The sequence below is a fragment of the Psittacula echo genome, assembly GCF_963264785.1.
Source record: "Psittacula echo genome assembly, chromosome: 10".
In the NCBI taxonomy this organism is placed as follows: Eukaryota; Metazoa; Chordata; class Aves; order Psittaciformes; family Psittacidae; genus Psittacula; species Psittacula echo.
This window is the reverse complement of record NC_137741.1, coordinates 9,791,612-9,816,931: the sequence shown is the minus strand read 5'-3', so window position 1 is coordinate 9,816,931 and position 25,320 is coordinate 9,791,612. Positions and strand designations below refer to the sequence as shown.

At 41.7% G+C, this 25,320-nt stretch overlaps 1 protein-coding gene across 1 annotated transcript in view; it reads right to left on the bottom strand.

Annotated features, from left to right (window-relative positions):
• Positions 1–25,320, bottom strand: part of MYO5A (myosin VA) — a gene marked incomplete at both ends in the record, with an annotated part of 97,016 nt that overhangs the window by 40,853 nt on the left and 30,843 nt on the right. Inside the window, 9 exons of the mRNA XM_080626536.1 lie at positions 688–813; positions 1,586–1,726; positions 4,225–4,306; positions 4,837–5,102; positions 7,450–7,556; positions 8,089–8,196; positions 9,641–9,722; positions 11,134–11,277; positions 14,898–15,054. Of these exons, the coding sequence (XP_080482662.1) occupies positions 688–813; positions 1,586–1,726; positions 4,225–4,306; positions 4,837–5,102; positions 7,450–7,556; positions 8,089–8,196; positions 9,641–9,722; positions 11,134–11,277; positions 14,898–15,054 (1,213 nt within the window). The remainder of the gene's footprint in view (positions 1–687; positions 814–1,585; positions 1,727–4,224; positions 4,307–4,836; positions 5,103–7,449; positions 7,557–8,088; positions 8,197–9,640; positions 9,723–11,133; positions 11,278–14,897; positions 15,055–25,320) is intronic.

The following is a 25,320-nucleotide window of genomic DNA, read 5'->3' as shown; positions in this document are numbered from 1 at the left end:
AGACCTACTGATAAGAATCCCTGAGTTTTCCAAACTTTTTTTCTGGCAAAGCTGGTAACATTCTGAGGCAGCTTCTTTGTTTAACAGGACAATTAAACAGGATTTTAAACTGTATTTCAACCTGAGGAGTTGCTCAGTTTGATGATGCCCTGTGGGAGCTCTACATGCACACACTCCACTGAGGTACCCCTCGTCTGGCTTCCTAGAAGTAGCTGTTCACTGACCAGCAGAGGAGAGGGTGGCACCAGCATGATATTCCAGCGATAAGAAGGGTGTGTTAGCCTCTTTCCTGTTTGCACATTAAAGTGGAAGCAAAACCATGTAATTTCATTGTTCTTTAGCTAAAACTGCAGTGAGGTATATATAGAAACACACAAATGCTTTGTGTATTTCTATAGCGTAACTGGAACGGATACAATTATGCTGTGAATTGCAAATACCCAGGCTGTCATGTTTCGAAAAAGGATGGTTTGTGGTTACAGCATGTGACAGGAGTCAGGAGCTCTTGTTTGTGTTCCTGGCTCTGCACAAGCTCCCCGGTCAAGTTTCTTCTCCCGATCAGGTGTACAGGCAGGCACACATTCTGCAAGAGGCTGAGCAGAGCCAGGGATGCCGCTGTCCAGTTGCTGCCAGCAACAGCCACCCACCCCAGGATCCCCTCCCTTGCACTACTCAGCAAGTCCTCACCTTGTCAGCAAAGTGCTTGATGATAAAAGCCTTATTTGACATACGTGGTTTTTCGAAGAGGGCACATTTATTCAAATGAGTATTGTACAGTTTCTGGGCCCAAGTGTCATCCGAGCCTTTTGGCATCTACGGAAGAGAACACACAGCCATTTAAAATATCTTAAAAACTTTGCAGTAGCAAAAGAAACTAAGAAAATGGGGGACAACACTTTGTGGTTTGCTTTCAAACTCCCAACTCCTTGGATTTCCAGCACGGAAGCCACTAACCAGCTATGCACTTGCCTTTCTAACACTCCGGACTGGAAGTAGCCAGCAGCTGGTGTAGTGGCTGTGTGACACACTAGACACTAAGAATGCTTCCAGTGTCACACACTTGAGGACAGGGATCCAAGAGGTATATTATATCTGACTGAACAGCATCTTAGTGGGTCAGAACTCATCCACCACCGGTAGAGATTTCTTGTGATGCTCTGTGATATACAAGAACCCCCAGCTAGGTTTCCACTGAAGTAGACACCACGTGCCATCCCCTGTACACAGCTTAGCATAATTACAACTAAGACAAAAGTCAAAGGTGAGACATCAAGTGAGAGGTGATTTGGAGAAATCTGACAGGAACAAAGACTGCACTTGCTACACTTGGGAGAGTTGCCAGAGTCAAAACAAAGGTCAGGCAGAGATCCAGATCCAGATACATGATGGAGAGGAGAGGGAAAAAACCACAAGGAAAACCATTTTTTCCCCTCCAGTAATTGCCAATTCTATTTATTTGTTCTCCAAATCCTTTCAACAGCAGAGTGTCAAAATGATGGCTGTATACAGACGACGTTTCCCTGTGAGGCCCCAGAAGCAGGACAGCTGATGACCTCTTTCTCTGTGAAAGCCTGTGTACACACACCTTACACTCCTCATCCAACAGATCCAGAATTCCCATTTTGGCCTCTATGAGGTTGATGCAAGGCTGATTGTCGTAGAAATCAATCAAGGTCCATGGTATTTGTTCCTTCATATATTCTTCTTGTTCTAGCTTAAAGACATGCTACAGGGCAAAAAGAAAACAGTTTTCTGTGAAATAAAATGCAGAGTAAATATATCGAACTCTTACTTGAATTCATCTTGACACATTAATCCAGGCTGTCAAGTAACACACTGGTTCAACTGAATAAACCCTTTAACAAGTAAGCGTATGAAAAATAAATTAACCTTTTTTCCTGGCCTAAAAGCAACAGACTAAATTAAAGCACTCATCCATACTCTCTGCAAACAAGGTCTATTTCCTCTTATCTTTTCACTGCATTGTTCCACAATTATTATAAACTGTTTTATTAAAAAAACCAAAACAAAACAGCACAAAACCCAGAAAAAGCCTTAAGTGCAGGAACAGCAACTTATAAAGCAGGATGTGCCATGCATTTATGATTTCTGAAATTATGAATACTGCTCTATTTCAAGCAAAACTTCACTATAAATACTTCTGCATTTCCTTGTAGAAGAACAGAGCTCCATTTTCTCTTAAATGGCTGACACACTGCGCTAAAATATACTCTTCAGCAAAACCCTGTGAGAATGACTGTAGGAGTATTAGCACAAGAAATCCTTTAAGCAAAATTCTGTGCAAGATTTACCTGGTGCAAAGATCAATAACAATGTAGTTTTATATTTATTCCAAAATATTATCACAAAAAACCTGCTCAGCTTTAATTAAATGTGCATGGATGAATTAAAACTTCAGGAAACAAGAAGGTAAGAAGATACTAAACAGGCAATCTGCGGTCTTAAGAGCACAAGCACTCTTTTTAAACACAAAAAGACTGCTGACTCCAGTTATTTTAAATGATGTTTTACCTCCCATTTGAATTTTAAAGCACACTAACTCCTCCGGCAGGCAGAACAGAGCTCAGAGCATACCCCACCAAGCAGCAAAGAGCCATGCTGTGGGTTCGGGGCCCACCTCAAACACCAGTATTCATGGAGCTGGCCTCAGCAGCCTTGAGCTCAGTGCACAAGCCCACAAATGCCTCACAGACAGCAGAGAACTACCCTGACAAAGCGGTTTATCCCTTTTATTTCATTAGCTTAACACCATCCTTTCCAAAGCAGTGCTCCTTAACAGCGCCCGTGGGAGCCATTCCCACCCCGCTGCTTAATGGCTGCGTTACACGCCAAGTTAATTCCTGACTGGAAAGCCAATGGTAGTGTTTCGCTGATGAATCATACCCAAGTCCTGACAGAAAACATAAAACCATTTCTTCACTGTAAAGGAATTAGCAATTACGTGGTGAAAAATGTCTTCAGATCCATTTTTCCTTACGGCTGTGTGTGGTGAGGCAGGGGAAGGGTGGCCAGGGAGGCTGTGGAGGCATGACTGGTGGCTGGGCAGTCCCTGAGCAGCCTGCTCTCAGCTGGGCTCAGGCCACCCCAGGTGGCACTTGAAGGTTTGCTGCCAGTCGTCAGACACAGAGCTTTAATTTAAAGCAACTTCCACCCCATGTACCTGCACAGCAGCCCAATGAGTCCGTGTTCACTGTCACTGGGTTTGGTAGCTTGATGGGGCATCAACACAAGAGCTCTGTCGCCCCATCCTTCATGAGACACATGCAACAGCATGAGAGGGAAGGGAACATGGAGACAACGATCTTCACTAAAGGAGCGAACCCTTACAATTTGGACAGTAACCAGATTTTTGCCATAGAGCTAAGAAAACTCCAAGATACCTTGCACTTAGCAGCTACGACATCCTGCTTACAGAACTGAAGCCAGCCATGGCACTACCAGCATGGAGAGGGCACACTGGGATCTGGAAAGCCCAGACCCTGCTCCAGCACCCAGCTTACTCCTTGACATACACCCCTGACACCGGGATGAACAACGGCATGAGGGAATCCGGTCCTGCGAGCACACACTGCCATGAAGTACGCTCGTAAAGAGAGTTCCAAGCTACTCCAGCACTGCAGCACAGCCTAGCAACAGACCTGACATAAATAACTTGCCTCATCATTATGCAGGTAAGATATGTAATTACAAACGTCACAGGGCTGAGGAGAGAGAATGAATCGTGATCTCTCCGGAGGAGGGGAAGAGGCGCCTCCCGCACACGTCAGTCGCCAGCTCGTGGCTGAAAACCCTTAAAAAATAACTCCAGGAGAGGCAGCACGAGTGGCAGATTTCCAGCAGCGGAGCCCTGCTCTCTGCTGCCTGTGCACTGGCTCTTGCTGGAGGTGACAGAGACACAGCTAACTCCAACTTCATCCACATGGTGCTCTCATTGACAGGCAATCTCAGGGTCTTAATTGCCAAGCACTGCTTGTGTCTTATAATTGTTAGTGTGACTGGAATTTCAAATAGTCCCAGAGCAGCAGTTAGTCATAAAATCCATTTCTAGGAGATAGTCGATCTCTCTCCATCCCCCAAAGCCCACGGCCAGGACAGCTGGTTAATAGACTGAAGGAATTCATTGTAACCACTGGGGACCCAATTAGCAGAATGGGCTTGGGTGAGGGGAAAGGGAAGAGGAAATGCCAGCCATTTCCTACTTACCATATTGAACTGCTGCTGCAGTTTTTCATTGGCATAGTTGATACAGAACTGTTCAAAGCTGTTGATTTCGAATGTCTCAAATCTAAAATATGTAGATACTCAAAATTACTAGCGCAGTGAAAAAGACAAATTAAATGACTGCATAATTTTAAATTCCCTCCCTCTAGTCAAATTCACCGCATTACTCCAGGCACAAACTACAGTCAAGCAACAACGCACACAGGGAAATGGCAAAATGCAGTACATGGGCAATGCTGCCTCCTTAGGCAGGGATGAGGAACGCATGTTAGTTATCTTTGTCCTCTCTAGAATTGCCACCTGGAGGAACCAGGAGATTGCTATTTCCTTGTAACCTTCCCCAGTGCAATACATAAAGGATCTACCAACAGCAAAAATCTGAAATCCCACCATAAATGTCAAACGTGAAAGCCAAGACAAAGATCTTTGTTAGCATGTCAAAACTAAACACCTACTTCCTTCAGATGGAACAGGCAGCTGCTAAGGGCTTGGGGTTTTTTGTGTAATCCACGCAACACCACTTGGTAAAGACAAAGATGTTTTCCAGTTAGATAGTTATGTAAAAGATGTCATATCACTGACAGAAGGACTTACCCATAAATGTCCAACACTCCAATAAAAGAATGCTGTTTTACAGTAGCGTGAAGGGCTTTGTTCACATGATCTACAATCCAGTTAAAGAGATTAGCATAGATATGTTTGGCAAGTGCATCTCTGGCATTGATGGCATGAAGTTTAGAAATCGGCTTGATGTAGGTTTCGGTGGCAGTTGCGAGCTTCCTATGGCAAAGCCAGTGGGCCATCTCTTCATACTCCACACCCATGAGGTCACAGAAGATGGTGAGGGGTTCATGCTTGGGCTAACAAAAAACAATCGGTTAGGTCTTGAAGCAGTATCACCAATAACACATACGCAATCATGCAACCAGAACTGCCTGCAGTGATCCAACAACAAGCAGCAACAGCATCAAGTTTTCTGCCCACTCACCACATTCACATCACTGCAGTAAATTAGTGATTCAGTTTGCCCAAATGCATTTTACTATACTTGTAATTCATGTGACCAAAAAGCCCCACACAGGGAACCTGCAACCTTCACAAACATGAACCATCTAGTTTCACAGGGATGGCCTTCATATTTTGAACTCTTGTAACTGTCTCAGTTTTGAGCAAAGAAGCTAGAGAAATGCAGAGGACATCAGCTGTGTGCTGGGGACAGACTGGACTACAGCTCCTGAGTGGTGCTCTCATCTGCCTATATACATCCATGGCAGGGCACAGAGTGATGGGCAATAATGGGGCATGACAACCCAAGCCAAGATTGAAGAGAAGTTAAGTGTGGGAGGCCTTCAGTGCTCTGGTCTCAGTATTTAACACAGTATTCCCTCAGTGAATTCTGGTGACAAACATTAAGAGATTGGAGCCCACAAATTACGTTCTCTAACTCTCAAACTGGACTGTACAAGTGAAAAAACTGACCTCTGTTTAACCAGGCAAAATCAACTAGCAAGGCAGTGCAAGGCATTTACCACTCAATGAGTTAAGATACTATACCTTGTGACTAACAGGCAAATCGATATATAGAAATCAAATAGGACAGATAGGTCTTTCCTCATAAGGAACTCCCCTTACACTACTTCCTCATCACGTTCATTTTGCACTCAGTGACTCAACAGCAAACTGACAAGCAGCGTCTTGACAGACAGGGGACTGCTACTACATGCCCAATAGCTTCAGGGTACATCAGCTTTATCTTTCTGTTTCCATGTCCTGACTTCTCTGGGGCTTCTTCCAGTCCTTACAGCATACAGATCCCATGGCAGTGCTGTTACACCTCCAATATCCGATTAACTGAGCATGCTTTCTTTCAGTTTAGCCATACCACTTGAACTGGCTCAGAAGACAATAAGGTAATAATAATAATGAACACTGCACAAAAGAGTGTCGCATTAGGGTTACTCAAGCTGGCATTAAACAGATTCATTCACAAAGCACTATGTGGAGCCCTTCGGTGAGCTCCCTGAAGCACCACGCCAGCACTTCCCAAGCAGACCTGTCTGCCTGGAAACAGAGCTCTGCAGTGGCATGGCTATTGCCAGAGAAAAGCTTGGCTCAGGTAGCAGATGCCATTGAGCAGACATTCACTGCCGCCTGCTCGATGTTTACCACCTCAGGATAGGATTGCACAGGAACTTGCAGCTTTGTACTAGCTCATTCAGTGGGATTCCTGCATTGGAGATACCCATTACAACGCAGGCTAGCTCATCTTGTCCTGAGGCTCATCAGCTTTCTACTTGTGATCATTAAATGACGCTTTCTTTGTAGTGAAAACCTCTTTAAGACACACCAAAGAGCCAGACTACTGCTGCAGTTTCACAGCAGTTACTCATTAGACCCCATAGGCAGACAGTGTCAGAGGCACACTGATCATCTGTGGCCTGATGTCTCCAGAAACTGCTACTGCAGACTCTTGAGAAAGCAACTGACTGCAAAATGAGGACAAAATCCTACAACTGTTGCTACTATTTGAAGAGACAGAAAGATGAAGGCTGTGTAGTCCAGCAGCAGACATTCAAGGGAAGGCAAAAGGAGAAACTGGTCACTTGTGAATCCAAGGAAGAGAGGAGTGACAAGCCAGATCTTTTTTGTTTCTCATCTCCAGAACACGGCCTTCAGTAAGAAGCCACTGAACGAGGAGGTTTTTTTCCAGATCAGATTATGCAGTCCTCATTGCTGACCTCCACAAAGGTAAAAAAAGACTGATAAACCAGAACATTTAGACGAGTCACGTGAATTGCACCTGTATATCCCACACTTATGTCTAGATAGGTATCCCTCAGAGGACTTCGTGAAACATCCTGCAAAGCATTTACTGTGGGCACAAAATGCATTCATGTAGGAATATAAAGATCTAGACACCTGCCCAGGACTTCAAAGCTATCCTGTCTTTTCAAGGACAGATCAATCACAGTTTTGAAACAAAATTAAGGCTGCCACTGCTGTAATACAGTGAGCACTGTCTAAAGCCTCTAAACTGAGAAAAGCTGAATCCATCCGCAAAAAGAACTGTGAAAATGGTAACAAATTAGAAATAAACACATTGCTTGTGTTTTTTATTGGTCCTCTTTCAGAAGAGGTCCCTGCAACCAAGGAGAAGGCAGAAGTGTCAGAGTAGAACCTACACCCTTCAGCTCATCTGCTACTCACAGGAATAACACAGCTGTCAGAATCCCGAGATGCGAACTCCACATTGCCCAAGTGAAGGATGCCAGCAAGGATTCGAAAAATTCCCATCTGGTAGGAATCGCTAATGCCTGAAAAATGATGAACAAAACGTTTTGGACAGAGAGAGAAATAAAGAACCACAACGTGCAGTTGCTGAAAGATTTTATCAAGAAGAGAAAACCAGTGACCACTGTGTTTTTTTCAGAGGCTTCAATATTGGACAGTACTGCCTGGCTCCACTGCTATTAAAAACATTTTACAAACAGATACAAAAAAACCTACCCAAAACACCCCCTCCCCTCTGCACCCCAAAAAACCCGTTTAAATGAACTATTTAATTTCTTGTTTCAAAGTGCTTTGTCAGTGACCTCCAATACTGTATATGCTACACCAAGGAAATCCAGTATTTATGTTCATGTAACGTGTGCTCCTCCTACACTAGATATGTGATTCCATTGCAATTTAAATACCTTCTTAATGCAATAAAAGCATCTCAGTCCTAAAGTTTTTCAAACTCTGCTGCTCTTAAATGGAACAGATTCTAACAAAATAGAGCAAACAATTGCCAAAAACACCTGCTAGTATATGGGATTTGGGATATGACTGTGTTGCACAAGTTACCTAGCAGAGTGCAGGCCTGCCTGGTGTTTACCATTTCCTTCGCATCATCAACACCATCTATCACAGGGCTTCCACCTTGCTTCGTATAGTGAAAGTAATTTGCATTCCCTGTAACAGAAAAACCAAATCTTTTACACACACGGATGGAGAAATTCACAGCACATCTGTAAAGCTGTGTAATGACTGAGTTGCTCTTGGCAGAATCCATGATTTGAAATACGTCATTATATTTTTGCCTTCTGGCTCACAGGACTGACTTATTCTGGAGAAGAATTTCTTTCAATACCTGATTCCTACAGTAGGGCCTCAAGCATATTTTCTACCTAATCTTAGTTCAGACTTCCACACCTGTGGAGTGATCAACTTTAGAAGCAATTATTCTTCAAGTCTGAGCCAGCCACCCAAGTGGTAGGTACAGAGTTGACAGCAGCACTCTGGAATTATGTGGCAGATATTCTTATGTTATTTTTACATCAGGATATTTTAATAACTATTTTGCCCATTTTTGTCTCGTTTCTAATTTATGGTCTGGTTTAGTCTTATGTATCTGTGATCCGTTCTGGCTGAGAAGTCGTGGTTGGAGAACTGAATGCTTCATACCACTCTGGGGAGAGCACTGGGCTTCACTGGGAGAGCCATAGCTCTCCTGGGTACTGTGTAAATTCCTATGGTTTCAGTGACCATGTTTCCAGCTGCAGTAACAGACTCCTTTTCTTCTGATCTGCTAAGGTTTCAAGAACACTGAAAGAGGAGTCTGCTAAATGGCTTCTTTAGTTATAATTACATCAGTTCCTTTCTTTCCTGTGTCAGCAGATGTGAATCCTAAATGTGCCAGGATGGTGCAGAAGAGCAGAGAAACACTTTAAAACCAGAACGATATTTCAGCAATTAGCACTGACAGGCTGTGCAGTTTGCCCACATGAAACTAACTCTTCAAAATACACAAGAAGCACTGAAATTTAGACTGAATTTGAAAAATTATGAGGTGATTGCCTGGCCCAAGGTCATGGTCAAGCTTTTCCTTTACAAAGGACCAGCTCCTGTGAAATGAGAAACCTTTCCTTTATCAACATTTCGACTTCAAAAATGAAAAAATTCACTTATCAATTTTGTGATAAAGTAATTGTTGGTAACAGCCCAAGTGAAAGAATGCAGATGCAAAACAAGCTTCTCAGGTGCTTATAACAGAAATGGCAAAATTTTCTGATAGCTGGAGCCATGGAAAAAGGGTTTTAAAGGACCAAGAGAAGAGAATTTCACCCTCACTACTGGAAAGCTACTTGGTAATCTAGGACATAATAAATCCTAGTAATTACAACTGCAGTGTGTTAAAATATACTGACTAAACAAATTCACTACTTCTGTTTTATCTAAACCCCACAAAGTCTGCAATCTGCCATTTTAGTTATTTTCAATGTATTTTAGTATTTGAAGGTTTATAAGCTTAGAATTCAAAAGCCAGCAACTCTTCTCTCATTTCTATGGCTCAAAAAGCTCAGAGATGCTGCTTTCTACCTACAATTGCACAACACAATGAATAATAATGTCATACCTAATCGTAGAGTTTTAAACTCAGGTAATGCTGCAGAGGCACAAAGTTGGTAAAAGATGTGGTAATTTCTTTCCTCTTCTGCCTTTAAAAAGAAAGGAATTTATTATTTTTCACAACTTAACAAATGCCAGAAACATCCATAAATAGAAAAGAATTACTATGTTTAATGCTTTCTCTAACATTAAATCAGTCTCTTCTTCCAAGTAGGAAGTGATGGGACAAGAGGAAACAGGCTCAAGTTGTGCCAGAAGAGGTTTAGATTTGATATTAGGAAAAATTTCTTCAGTGAAAGGTTTGTCAGACATTGGAACAGGCTGCCCAGGGAAATGGTTGAGTCACCATCCCTGGAGGTACTTAAAAGATGTGTAGATGTGGCACTTAGGGACACGGTTTAGTGGTGGACTTGGCAGTGATGGTTAATGGCTGGACTTGCTGATCTTTAAGGTCTTTTCCAACCTAAATGATCTATGATTCGATGATTAAGAGCATGGAAGCCACATGGAAAAAGGAAAGATAAATCAGCACCTATCATTTCCTTCTTGATTAATCCATATTCAACAGTGAGAAGCATGCAGACATTTTCATTTCAAAAAATCGTATGATTTCACTTTCCAGAACTGTGGATTACTATTAAATATAGATCAGGGTTCTATGGCTGGGTAAATGATCATACTTAAAAGCTTTTCATTTTCCAAAAATAACTAATACCATCCGCCTCAGCATTTATAGTAAGCTGGTGAAGGCAATATCTTCCTTGCCAAGGCAAAGCTGGAATTTTCAAACGGAGGACAAACACAGCTCAGAAGGTAATGACTCAAGACCAACACTATAATTGTGAATTTAAGCACTCTCAGTTTCATAATTTCAAACCCCAAAAAACCACAAAACTCTCTTCCAACAGAACAATGTGCAGGAAGTCTCTCATTTTTTAAATTTACAACAGTATTTCATGTAACACCCCTACAAAATGCAAATTGTAACTATTTAGGTCTATACCTTTAGGCAGCCAGTCAAGGATAAGACCATTTTTATTGAGCTCTAGACTGTAAGGTAGGCAAAGACAGAGAGAAGTGAAGGCAATTGAGACTCATTCGTAATTACTGTGATAGCACTGGGTTTTAACAAGGGGTTGAAAGTGAGCTAAGGTGTCACCTTTACAAACCACAACAGAGAGCTCTTCTTGAGCATGAGTGGTTTCTGCTGGGTTTTGTAGCCGTACTCTGTATTACTACTGTAAGCACAAACTCACACCTAGTAGTGCGCTGACAGTATTTTATGTTCAAGTACACAGCCTTTTTAATATACATTTTACCACTACGAATAAGGCCTATAATGAAGGGCTGACTTGGTTTTCTTTTTCTCCTCCCTCCCTACATGTGCTATATTACAAATACACTATTACAGCCAGCCCTTAGGAGAGATGACTAATATTGCAACAGCATTTTTAAGAACAGTCACACAAATATACAATAAGAAGATTGTATCAGTATTACCTGAAACACCACTCTTGATTTTTCCAAGAGGTAAGTTCTCATGTTAGCACCAATGATTCGATACCTCTTATCAAAACCAATTTCAATGTATTTCCCAAAACGACTGCTGTTGTCATTCCTTGTAGTTTTGGCATTTCCAATAGACTGAAAAATGGAAATATTGTAAGGGTTAAACAGCTTTTAGAAATTATCGACTCTATTTAATCACCTCCATGGCTCATAAACACTTAACAACATCAGTTTTGCCCTGGTTTCAAAATAATCAAGAATTTAATAAGGAACAATCTCTGCCTAGTCACCAAGTTACATCAAAATATGGTTCTTTCAGTAACGCAGGATCAGAAGCTGAACTTCCTAGCAATGATTTCACTTCCACATAGCCAAAGTTTCAATCTAAAAATTCTTCATTGCTCTCTGAAGTCTTTTAAAAGAATTAAAGAGTCTGACAGAATGCTCACCTACACCCAGATTTCTTCTATGGACTTAATGAAACTACAACAATTATTTCACACACACTGTATATGTACAGATATATGTATAGTTCTTGCAACCTCTGTAAGTCTACCTATCATAAACCCATAGTCCAGCAAACAGCCCCTGTATCCTGTCTGGATAACAGTTTATTACTATTATTACTCTGTAACCAACCACATTTCCAAACTATTTCTGCAAACATATCATTATAAAATATTTACTTGTGTGTCTAAACAGAATCTAAAAATGAACACTTACAGACTCATGTCATTCCCCTGAAACCGGATCCCTTCCATAGCAGCCCGGTTACTGACTCTGTGGAGACAGTCTTCAATGCTGCCCTGCACGCTTAAGTTTCTTAGAGTGATTCAATACAGCTTCATACGAAGTAAACTAAATTCCATGTGTTTCCTCTCTGGCACATGGTCTTGGAACGATGACTGTGGTTCCTAAATAGTCTTGGTGCACCTCTGCCTTACCTCACCAGTGTTGGGATATTAGGTACCAGCTGGATATATCAGAATTCAAGGCATGCAAACCACAACACACTGAACTCCAAAGAATAGCATTTTCTCTTCTCTATTATATTGTGTTTTAGACATCATATAACAACTGACCTTCCAAAAAAATCCTAGATATCTCTGTATTGAAAGGAATGGCATTTGGAGTAATTCAGATATAGCACACTGCCCATTATCATACGCCACTTCGTGTATGTTACCAAGCACCTAACTCTGAAGTGCACCCCAACTAAAGAACACAGAGTTGTAACTATGTCCTGGTTCCCTTGTTCATGTAGTCATCCATAGGAACTCTGTACTGAAATAAAACTTGAGGAAACCAAATGAGAGCAAATAGCAATGCTAAGTATGAGTATTCCAAATCTGTGGAATCCAGTGTTCCAGGCCTGTGAATCAGTACAGGCTAGCTGGGTACAGCACAGGAAGCAGGGATTATACTCTTCAAACCTCCATTAACAACAGCAGCACCACGTATGCCTGACCAAACGAATGTCAAAGTGGATACCAGATGAACAGCTGCTATAAAGGAACAATAAATTGCATCTCTGCAGTCCTAAGAAACACTAAATTCATTCAAACTGAATGTACTCAAGCTGCATTTCTTGTGTTTTAAAGTTATTGCTACTGTGTATCTATTTTGGTGGTGGTGGCAGCAATATTACAATATTTTCAGAAACCAATTATTACTTTGGAAGGTATAATAAAAACAGTCTTTGCTATTACAAGATTGTTTAGCAGAATCTGTACTACGCTGTACGATTCACATAGCTACAAACAACGAGAAGCAGGAAATTACACATAAAGATGTGTTTCAAGACCTGACAATTTCTACATCTGCAATAGGAAAATTGTATATAGTTACTGACTATGAAACTTATTATTCAAATGTTGCTAGAAAGGTATAGTGGTCACTTGATATTACAGAGTATTTAGTAGGCACAGATGAGGTGAAATTCCAGCTCTGCAGCTCATAAAATGCTCAAGTTTAGGTTGCTCAAACAAGAATTAAAAAAAAGAAATTACCTTCTGCTCCTAAGATTTCACAATCAGCAGATGAGGAGTTTCCTCTTTCTATAATGAATTACTCATTTTCTTCCTAATCTACATGGGTTAATTTGTGTTTCTGCTGATTTATCAACTGAAGAGTTCAAAACACTAATTTCGCTATCCTAGAATCTGCCTCAACACCTGATTTCATAACAGTCTAAAGCTTATTTAGAGTTCAAGTGCTGAAGTTAAAAGGATTACTTTCATCCAATTATAGCAATGTTGAAAGTAATTGGAATTTTAGGTATACCCAGGTTCATGAAATTGTTGTTATCCCTAGAAAATAAAAATAAAGCGCCACCACTGGTTTTTAGTGGATAAAAAAGGTATGGATGGAAAGTTCATTTCTAGCCCTCAGTTTGGAGTTCCTCGCTCTGGAAATTTAATCAGACAATTAGCGGTGAGGTGCTGACCAGTGACTGGGAGGTGGGGTCCAAGGAGTGAGACAGAAGGATGTCTCACTAGGATGTCTGATTTAGGCTTTGAGACCAAACAGAAGTGGCACAGGGAAACCTGTGCACAGTTTGTTTTGCAGAGCAAACACACAGCAAACTGCAGACCCATCCTGCACAGTCTCTTACAATAGCTGTCACTCATCAGACAGGCGATGAGGGCACAGCCACCTGCCTGGCCCTAGGTACCACCTCCTGGTGTGCAGGGGAAGGCAGACCCACGGACCTGTTAGCCATGCACCGAATCTCAACGTGGCCAAGGACAGTGTGACACACACTGCAAACGTTGGAGCAATGAAAGGAGTACTCTGGGATTAGCTCACGCCTGCAAAACTGCCATTGCTTCCCAGGCGGCTCCCGCTGGGGAAAATGCAGCTCAAGACAAGGCTCAGCTCCTCTGGTTTCCTCCCACAGCGGGACATTCAGATCCCTCAACAGCAGAGCCCACTGCCCATCACAGCACAGCTTGGTATAGCCCATAAAATGGTCTCAAAACACCACACAGCACCACAAACCAGGCACAATTACCTTGTGACAGAACACACACAACTGTGATGGGGCAGCTATAGTTTGAGTACCATGAACTCCTCATGCCAGGAGGAAAGAAGGAATAAAACATAAGTTAATTTTTAAAAATACCTGAGCAAGACAATAATGGCAGCATTTCATGTTTCACTGCGTGTACTCCATTTACTCTTGTCTATTCACTAATACTTCACATTACTGTACAGAGATGCTAAACATCTACCAAGGCATCAGCTGTCCCAAGGATTTTCTTAGGCTGCTCACAGATGCGTGCACGTGTGTGCCTATGCACAGCGCTACTTCTCTCAAGGAATTTCCCCAAGACTTTCTCTCTGATGAATCATTACTCAACATAGTTCCTTAACTTCAGCTACAACTTGAATATAACACATACAGGCAAAGACACAAAACACAGCAGGTGTGCATTTGGCCAGTGGTCTGGGGAATACCACTGTTACAAAGCTTAACAGATCTGAAGCAGTATTCAGATAAAAGTTACTTGCTATGTGAAATACATTAACAACACTGAAACCCTACTTCTCACCTTCTTTCAATCTGTCATAAATACTACACAAAATGATGCCTAAAGCACCTCCTGATAAACAGATTAAAAACAATATTTTAAAATCTATTTATTCTAGGTTCTTTGATGCCAGTATGGATTGCTCTTTCAACTGAGTGCTTATGTTAACCCCAGAATAATAACTGCAGCTGGAGGGTAGGGTTAGCGCAGTAGCTCTCTTACCTCCATGATGGGGTTGGAGGCCAAGACTTTCTCCTCAACATTGGCTTCACTGGCAGATCCACTGACCGTGGCAAAGTACCTCATGGCGTACTTAGCAGAGACAGTCTTTCCAGCCCCAGATTCCCCACTGACAATGATTGACTGATTTCGCTCATCTCTGAAACACAAAGACATGTTAATTACCTCTCGAGGACATACATTTTGTGTGTCCCCAGCTTGGCAACAACCCTTCTACCATAAATGTTAGCAAGAGAGCAGTAATGTAAATGCATGTGGCAGACACGAGGCTGTTAGTGACCAAGCTCCTGAACGGCTCATTGGACTGCCTGCAAACAGGATGCTCAGTTGAGACTGATGCTGCCGTGACAGTCCAGCCAGCAAGCAGAGCTGCTCTAGAGAACCTGGCTACAGCAAAGTACCTGTTACCACTATTCACTACGTGCTTCTGCAGCTACTTCTACCCAGGCTCTGTGGCACAGTGCTCCACTAATTATCAGTGCTTATTAGTAAAGATCATTAATGCCATCTTACAGATAGAGAAATCAACAGCAGAGTCAGCCACAGAAACCTTTCGTCCTTCTGATCTATCACCAGCTTTTCCCAGAATTGTTCTGAATCTGAAAAACGCAAGCAGGGCTGTTCAGGACACAAATAGAAGCTCTGGAGCGAAGATGATCCCTTTGCTGTGAAGTAATTTCTTTTCATCAAAAGAAAGAAAATCTCCATTTCCTACTAAAACAATTTTCTCATCTCAGAGAGGGCTCTATCCAGAAAACCCAACTGTATGAATAATAAACACACTGCAAAATAACAAGGGTAGAAATTAGCATTTATATAGCCTGAATCTTCTAAAGACCATACATGCTTTATATGAACTTTTTACTTCCAAAGCAGAAGAAGTTCAAATGAATGATATTTCAAAAGACTCCTATGAGCCGGGTGAGCTTAGCTCTCTTTTACATACTGGAAAATGGAGAATGAAGAAGTAAAATTTTACCCCAAAGCTTTAAGAGCAGGAACACAGAAAGTACAGCCAAGCCCCAGAGCAGGCTGCACAGTAACTGTGAATGGAATTTCAGGCACACACACTCAAGCAGCACATATGCAGTCTGCACTGCCTCCAAACGCCTGCTGAGGCCATCAGTAAATGCTATGCAGAGCAAGCAAAGAAACACACATGGAAAAACTATTTGTGGCTTCTGTAGCTTGAACATCCTCCAGAAGGTCTGGGGTTCTATTTCTGAGGCGGTCAAATAAAAGCTGCTGATGAAATTATGAAGGTAAATTACAGATCAAGTTGTTAGTCTCAAGCCATTAGCAAGCCCCCAGGTAAGAGCACAGCTCCAGCTTCTACTTCATGTTGCACAAAGACATAGCTAGAGGAGCCTCTGGTTCCATCACACACTTGGGCCTTCATTTAACCAAGCTGGCATTCATTTAACCGGATAAAGGCATCACTTGAAGCAGATTTTCCACATTTTGGTAAATTACTTGAAATGACTGAGTGCTGATTTAAATTTAATAGGAAAGTGTTAAGAAGATCAAAGCAACCTAATTTTATGTTCTCAACTTCCATTTAACACATGCAATAGGTGTGAATGACTACAGCACAGTTCACACGTTCCTATGCACCAAGCTGCCAGTCTTACTGGGAAAGTTGTGGGAAAGCACAACTAGTCAGCTTGGTAGCGGGTTGTGTGTTCCAGGTTTCAAAGACTGCACTGCCAGAGATGCCAGCCTTGGCCACATGACAGTGAAAACACCCACCAGTGACACCTCCCATTACAGTGGCCATGGATCCTGCTGCGCACACTCCTGAAGGAAGCCTGTGAGCCTTGCAGTAATGATAAGCTTCTCCAGCTGGGAAAGGAAGAAGAAACACTCTTGCTTCTTCCCCATTTCCCCTCCCAGAACCCCCTCCCAGTGCACAAGGGACAGCCTGCAGCTCTGCACGTCAGGAGGTGGAGTGAGTTATATGGATGTTCACGGTCAAAAAGAGCAGCAGAAGGACATGGTAGAAGTCCAACCGAACACATAACATCTAGGCTTAAAGGAGACAAACAACAAGAGTTTTCCTCTCACACAAACAGTTCCTGCAGAGAGACAAAAGAGAGAGAACAATTTCTTCATAGGACTGGCATTGTTCTCTCTTTCATTCCTCCTGTGCTCTTTGCCATGGCAAAACCCCCAAACATATAATTTGAAAATAAGAAACTTCTGGTCTGATTTCAGGAGCTGCCCAACACAGGAGATGGGGAACAACTTAACAAGCCTTTCATTTGTAGATCAACAGCTCTGTTTCATGTATTAAATATCATTAAATATATGAAGACTCGGGAAGCTCAAGTCCTATGAAATGTATCCTCTGATGATTAAGCTGATTTTTAGCTTAGTTTCTGAAGAACAAAAGGCTTTCAGAAAACAAAGCAGTGCAACCTCAGTACTATAGGCTTATGACAAAACTATCAACAAAACCACTCTGCTGCCAAGAGAGGAACACCAAAGTAAAGGTGTCTCATCCTAAATGTCACACCCCTGAAGGGCATGTGTGAGAGCATGAGAGGTGCACGCTGGTTTTGCAGTCCCTAGTCTCCCCTGGGGAGCTCGGGAGGGGTAGGAAACACCAGGATCTTCAGAGCAATGCAGAGGAGGGAGCTCCATGTCTTTGACAGTAATGAAGAAAGGAGGTTGAAAAACTTTCTGCTTAAGAATACTGTTGCTAATTAGACTAGAGTTTCCTTCCTCCATGCTTAAGATATGAAGATGTACTCTTCTCCTTAACGCTCATTAATGTGCCCAGGAATAAGGGATCCATTATTGCATTACTGTGTAGGTATGCACACACATACACTTTTCATAGATTTGCAGAGAGAAGATACGGCGGGCTCTGTGCAAGCTGAAAACATTGCTGCCATCTCTTCTGCAATGAGTATTTGTGCCTGCAGCAGCTACAGCAATCATGAGAAACAAAGGGCTCACTCATTGTCTGCAGCACAGTCCTCTCACATCGCCCTGCCAGCGCTCCATCCACGCTCACAGCAGCTCTTGTCTTCCAAAGCACATTAGTCCATTGTTTTGCCTTAACACACTGGAGTGGCCATCCTCTAGCATATTATTCTTTCTGCTTTTTGGCACAGAGAAAGGAAAACACAACAGAACGCCCAAGATCACACTCGACATTTGAAGAAGGATAGAGGACAGAGTAACACAACACCCCAAACACAACAGCGGCTGTTACTGCCACAACCCCAGGGGAAGACTTGGCATGTGAGCATCCTACCACACAGCAAGATAACTCAGTCTGTCAAAGAGGGTGGGCAGTCCTGCCAGGCAGCCGTGTCAGCTCAGCAGAAGGCTCTTTTAAGTCATTAAGCTTTTAAGAAACAAAATGCTACACGAAAAGAAAATTACAAATAAAACAGAATCAAAATACCTTGGATAGCGTATGACATATCACGAGAATTATTTTTAATGGCTTGGTATAAGCAGTGTCCATCTAAAAAATAACCTCTGCTTATGCCAAATGAAATATTCACAATCAGGCTGCATTAAAAACACAACCAAAAAACACAATAAACAAAGTAAATCCCCAGAAAACACAAGTCACAACAGCCCGAGTTCTTTCTCGGGTATAAATAACACCTCTGAAGTTATTTTTAGTTTAACTGTTAGCCCCCAACCTTTGACCTGACATTCTGAGAGCTTAACACGTCAGCAGCCAGAAAAAAAAGCTGTAATTAAAACTTCCAGGCAATGAAACACGTCAATAGGGCAACAACATTATATGTGACACCACTCTGCAGCCTGATGCCACAATCCATTATCTATGCAGTACTTTTTCATCCTCTTCGAGCTTTTTCTCTGAATAAAGTACATAATTGGATGATTTTAAAAGATGATTTTTGAAAAAATTTAAAATGAGATGATTATCTTGAAAATACACGTTTAACCCCAGCAGACTGAACCACTGACTGGGAGCAGTTTACCATTCATGGAAACAGAAAGTATCATGTTCAGTCATCGGCCAGGGTCACGTTCAGCATTTACCATTTCTGAACAGTGCAGAAGAATAAAGGAATGAGGAAATCAAAATAAAACTTGTGTTTTAAGATGACAGGCCCAAACATTTCAAAAGCTGAAACGTGAAATGAAAGGCTGAGATTACTTGCAGTGGCTGGGGACTTGATTCACAAATGTTGCATATCCATTCTCTGAGGCCTATATGCTTTAAGAGTTATCTGAGGGTAACAGCTCTTGTTAAATAAAAGAACAGTAACCAATTATGGAATAAGTAACTGGTAATTTAATATAGTATTATCTATCACAAAAATAATGCTGATGTCTAATTTTGAAAGGTAATATTCAGATGCTGTATCCAAGCTGTACACAACTTCACTCCTTGTGACAAGTAATGGCTATAGAATGAGCAATAAATGTCACTAATTTTTCATATAATAATTTCAGTAGAGAACAGAAACAGATTTGTGCATAGGCTGGCACAGGCTGCTAAATTTTAAAGACAATTTTGCTTTCCCTACAAAATTCTGTCGACAGGCAAATATGTTCATGAGAAAATTTACTGCCAGAGTGCCAAAACAGAACAGATACAGACTTACCTAACTCCTGGAAGCCTGAGATTACAATTACATTCCAATAAGGATTTTTTATGCTTTGAAAAACGACTGCAAAATGCAACACTGAGGATTGCTTCTGTTCAAAGAAGGTTCAGCACTCGAGAAAAGGAGTGCTACAAACTGACCTGAGATAGCTTACATGCAGAAAATGGTTTTGCACAATATGAATGAAATGGCAATACACAAGAAACCAGAAAGTGGTTTAAAAAAATAATAATTTAGTTTTCAAGATGTCAAAAAAAAGTCTTGTTGAGGACATGCATACATTAAAATTCAATACTTTTAACTAACTTTAAATTTTGTATTTCATAGAAATCTAAGGGAGATGCTTTCAGAAGAATGCAGGAAATGCTAGTCCCAGTGAGGTTACAGCTGTTGGCTGCAGTGGAAGCAAGAGCAGGTCACTGGGCACCTTCTATGCGTACAGTGCTGCACCAACACTGACTAATCTTTGATAGCTGTCAGTATCTAAGGCAGCTTTTAACGATTCCAGTTGACCAATGGAAAAACTGAGGCAAAATAGAAAAAACCTGATCACGCAATGAAACATTAACATTACTAACATTAAAGGCAGAGCTGTCATTTTTCAAACTATTTTCATTCCTTAAGATCACTACACCCACTTAAGCTGATTCCCTCAAAACCCAAAAGCACCTACTGCACCGCAGCCATTATTTCCATAGTAGACTGTCCAAACAGATAAGGGTAAACAAGACATACAAACTGAAAAAGCCCTACAGATATCTTTGTTTACCTTCTTCCTCTATACCTTCTTCCCCCTCTGAAGCCAGAATACTAAAACAGTTAAAAACCTATCCATCAATCAGCATTTCAAAGGAGATTAAAAAAGCTCAGAGCTATCCAATTTAATCATCAAAGCACAACACTGTTTTTTTGCTTCCTGTGATTGATGCATCGGATGTACCACTTGATCGTGTCTTTCACACTCATGACTCCACAGCAAATAATGTCAAATAGATGTATATAAGCACACACACCACAAAAAACATCAGCCTGAGAAAATGAACAAAAGGAATACAGAACTATTGGTATCAACCTCAATATTTGTATCAACCCATTAGTACCCAAGCCACCAGCAGCTCTACCTGGGAAAAGCGTGTATTTAACTGCCGATTTTAAAAGATTCTGATATGGACTTTGAATGCTTGCCTGTGCTGAACTACTTCAAAGCTGAGTTGTCTCAATGCCGTACAACATAGATGAGATTGGCAGAAAAGACTAGAGCAAGATATCCTTAATATAAATTGAAGATGCCAAATAACAGAGCAATTTGATGAGAAGACCATTAGTACTTACTTTGCCCTTGATCCTAAATCATCTGCATTTGTTTACCTTGAGCACACTGCCACAGAGCTGATGTTTCTAAGGAAGCTTCTTGTCAGGGTGGTTTGAAGGCCACCACCTTCAGGTCATCTTCTCCTCCCACTGCTCCACTGCTAAGAGGTTTAATTAAATCTAGTGCCTTTCTTTCTTTTTTGTGGAGTTGCTACTGGCTTTTTCTTTTCTTTTGGAATAACAGGTTTAGGTTACGGTGAAGGGCACCAAGCCCATGGCATGTGTCAGTTTCATTTTTCATTTAAATCAAAACAGCACAAACTGCCACTAAAGGCTTGATCCAGCAAACTTCAAATACTTCTATCTCTTACTGCTTCAATGCAAGAACAAAATGAATAGCTTTTCTTTAACCTAGCAGTGATAGTCTGGCCTGCTTTACCCCACTGCTGTTCCTCTACTGCAGTTCTGTGGTAGTAAGGTAGACCTGTAAGCCTGAAATTGCTTCGCATTTTCAAAACAGTGAATTTTGAGTGATTAAGAACCTGACATAAAATGCCAGGAAAGGAACCTGTGACTCAGGGAACATCTGGGATAGATCCTGTTCTTAGCACACACATAATTACCATTAACATTGATGTGTGTTGTGACCATCAAAGACAGAAAAGCACCTTAGCAATATGCCATTCTACAGCTGAATGACTGCAGCAGGAAAACCAACAAAATAATTTAAAACCCAGCGACACTGCTGAAAGGTCTGACAGGATGCATTCTGCAACGCTGAAATCTTGCTGTACTTTCATTAGCTCCAGCTACTCTGAGCGCTGCTGGATTAACCAGGGACCAACACAAACCTACTTTGAGCCAAATGACATGTTTTACACCCTGCACTATAAAACATATTTCCAGGCTCTGCAAGGATACAGGTACATACATGCAGCTGACATGATTAAGTGTCTCCAGCAATGCAAATGTAACTCTGACCTAAGTAAGCATCCTATTTTTTGTAATCAATCTCTCAGCATCCCCGCTGCATGTCTGTGACAACATATGACCAAAATAACCTGCAGTATCTACAGTCAGAACATTCTCATCTTTGTATCCAAGAGCATGACTAAACAACTCTGTTTAATAAAGATCAGTTTCTCTCCCATGAGGCAGCTGTAACAAAACAAGAGCACAGAAAACTTTACCAAACAGCTTCCTCACTGATAAGAGGAAATCAGTTTACTGAAAATAACACACTGAAAACAAAAGCAGTGTGAAAGCACTCCGTATCATTGTTACTGCTCTGTTGATGTTCCCAAATAACTTAGAAGTACTGATGTTAACAGAAATAGAAAAATGCATCTGGTACTTCACCCATTCCAAACAGGTTACTCAGTCTGGGAATATCATCCAAGGAAAGACTTTAAACTCCTTTCCTGTGAAATCCATTGGCTTTCATCAGGTATCAATACAAAGTTAAGAGTTCTCTCTAGTATCAATTGTTTTTTGTGACCTTCACAGAAAGCAGCCTGATTAATTTATCAAGAAATGCAGGAAGAACTTCCCAGCTGCAGGTGGCCAGTCCCAGCAGGCTAAAGGGAGCACTGCCTTCAAGGGACTGAGCATCTTCCAACGGAGGAAAGAGAATGCACAGCAGACAAATGCAGGGAAAAGAATGCAGCAAGAGAAGGACAAATCTGTGGTATAAGATGAAATGAAATGGTTTTGCACAGCTCATCTGAAGGCCCACTGATTAGGTCTGACTTCAATTAACATTGAAATAAATAGAGTGTTTCCTAAAAATACCAGTGATTGTAAACTTGAAATCAAAATACAACTGGGTTTGGTTTGGGGTTTTTGCCCCCCTAGAGCACTCTCTTCTTTTTCAGCATGAAATGAGAGACACAAGGATATTTAGAGAGCTCACCAGCCTGTGCTCTCCCCAGCACCTGCCCTCCTAGTCCCATGTCAGTGCAGGTCCCAGGTTCACTCTTTGGGCAACTGTGCTCCACTTCTGTGTGATGCTTCCAGCGTTACAGTTACTTGCTTTGCTAAAAGACCAAAACTGCTTCTCACACTTACCCTAAAACGAAAGGCAGCTGTAAAGCCCACCAGACCCAAAAGACTTAACATGAGTCAGTGCAATATATTTAGCTTCACCTTTGCCTGAGTGCGGTGCTGTGTGGCAGCAAACAAGGCTGTACATGTTTAGCAGCACCTGTCCAGTCCAAAGGCCTTTGAAATTCAGCCCAGGGTGTGCAGCATCTGTTAGGAGCCATTATAAAAACTGGCAACTCTACAAACCCAGGATTAACTTTTCAAACAGAAGTAATTTAACTGTTCAATAAACAAATAAATAAGGATTCATTCAGCAGTTTTCTAATGCTCCGGTGGAGAACAGCAGCAGCCAGTTCGGGCAGCCTTCCCAGCATCGAAGGTAGGAGGCAACATCTTGAGCTTCCATCAGCCTTCTGAACAAACAATTTAATCACAAAGTTCTCTGCAGCCCAAAGTTCTGTTATCCCCTGTTTCTGGATTTGGTTCTTGGCATCATTTAACATGGGAAAGCACCCCCGTTTTGTCCTCTTACTTTCCAACCACTTCCTATAGCCCACACAACACAAGCACATCCTTCCATTCTCTATGTAGCTGCTGAAGCCCTTTCCCTAGGTCACCTCCCTCAGGAGAACAACCAGGCAGCACCAATAAATGCCACCCAGTGCTCTACCTTCACCTGTACTGCAGGAAACCCTTTTTCTCCACTTTTAAAGTTTCCTTCTCACAGTGTTCCCTTGCACAGCAGGCACAATCCCTCCTTCCCACAGAGCCATGTCATCCCGGCATTCCCGGTGCTGAAGCCTCCAAATTCGCTTGTATTGGCACATCCCAAAAGGTGCGGCCTGACACAGATAATGTGTTTTTTCCACCCTCAAAAGGTGGTTGAGTGGATTAACTCTTGTAAAACGCCCAGAACGTGCAAAGTGCTACGTAAGCACTAAGGATTATTATTAGAGACTGCTTTGAACCATTCTGTGATGATGGGATGGAGGGAAGAAAAAGTGAGCTACCAGTGCTGTGCCCCAGGAGCAAGCGTCACTTCTTGCATGCAACAGCACCCACATTTCTTGGTCTGTTCCACCCTCACACACCAGTTTATTCTGTCTGGATCTACCATGCTCTGACCTGACACATCCCAGCCTTCACAGACACCACAATTTAAAACATCAGAGAACTGTTCAGCTGCACCTTGAGTCACAACAATTGCTCCCGACTAAGCAGTAAATTAATTCTTTGTAAAATCATTCATTTTGAATAGGCACGAAACGCTAGTCCAGCAAACCATGCTCTTTAACCACGCTTCTATATATATTTTGAGCTTAAATAGTTTTTGAAGCCTAACCGTATTTCATGACATCTTTAGCTGCTGGAGAAAAGAGGACGCTCTGACCACAGGACAGGGGTTTGGAAAGCAAACGTTACTATGCACCATGAGTTACCTGGCACAGAGACCCCTGCAGGAAATGAAGACATGCAAAACATAGCACGGTAATTTTTGTACACTGAAAACAAATCAGCTTTGGGAGAATGTTACCAGGAAACCCACTTAAGTGCTGCATTATCAATTGCACATCCCATTCTCATGTATTTTATTGTCAAACTGGTCTGATCAAGTCATCAGACACTGGGTCAGGATATTCAATTCAGGGGCTCTATGCCCCGCTTTTGCCACCTTAGTGAACTCACCAAAGTTGCTCTCCTAACCCCCCCCCGTCTGTTTCAGTTTATAAAATGGAAAAAATAGTATTGATCACTATCAGTAGACAATATTTTCAGCTACTTTGAGGTAGAGGACTATGAGATCTGCCCATGGAAAGTGCCAAACAAAGGTGAAATATTACTACTATACATAACCTGAATTCCCTTGAGTCTGTTCCAGCTGCAAACTCAGGCACTCCAAAACACCTTAAGTTCACAAGCATCTTTTGGTCCTCTTAAGCAACCGCTTCATCAAAACATTCTGCAATACTCTCAAAATCAGCAGATGGACCTTGTTTTAATTAACAAACCATGCCGCTTGCTATTTTAATGGTATCCAGGAAACACAGCTCTTGACTGTAAAACAGCAAAAGGTGAAAAGATAATGAATTGACAGTAACATCTCTCAACACATACAAATGAAGAAAACTGAGGTCAGCACATGCTGCAAAATCATGACAGATTGCACTCCAGAGCACAAAGATGAGCCAGCACTATGCAACTGATTTATCTGGGGATTAGTCAGAGGTCACTCCTGCAATAGCTTAGGAAAGCTCATTGCTTAGCTACCAGCAGGATGCCTCACATGAACTCTCACTTCCAGCTACCACCATACTTAACCCTTTTTGTTGCCTAAAAATAATCACTGCTTAGACAAGTAGGTCCCTGATATTACGTTGATTACCCCATTTGCTGTCTTGTACCCGTAACATCATAAAATGTCAGACCAAAAGTATAAAAGACTAATCTAA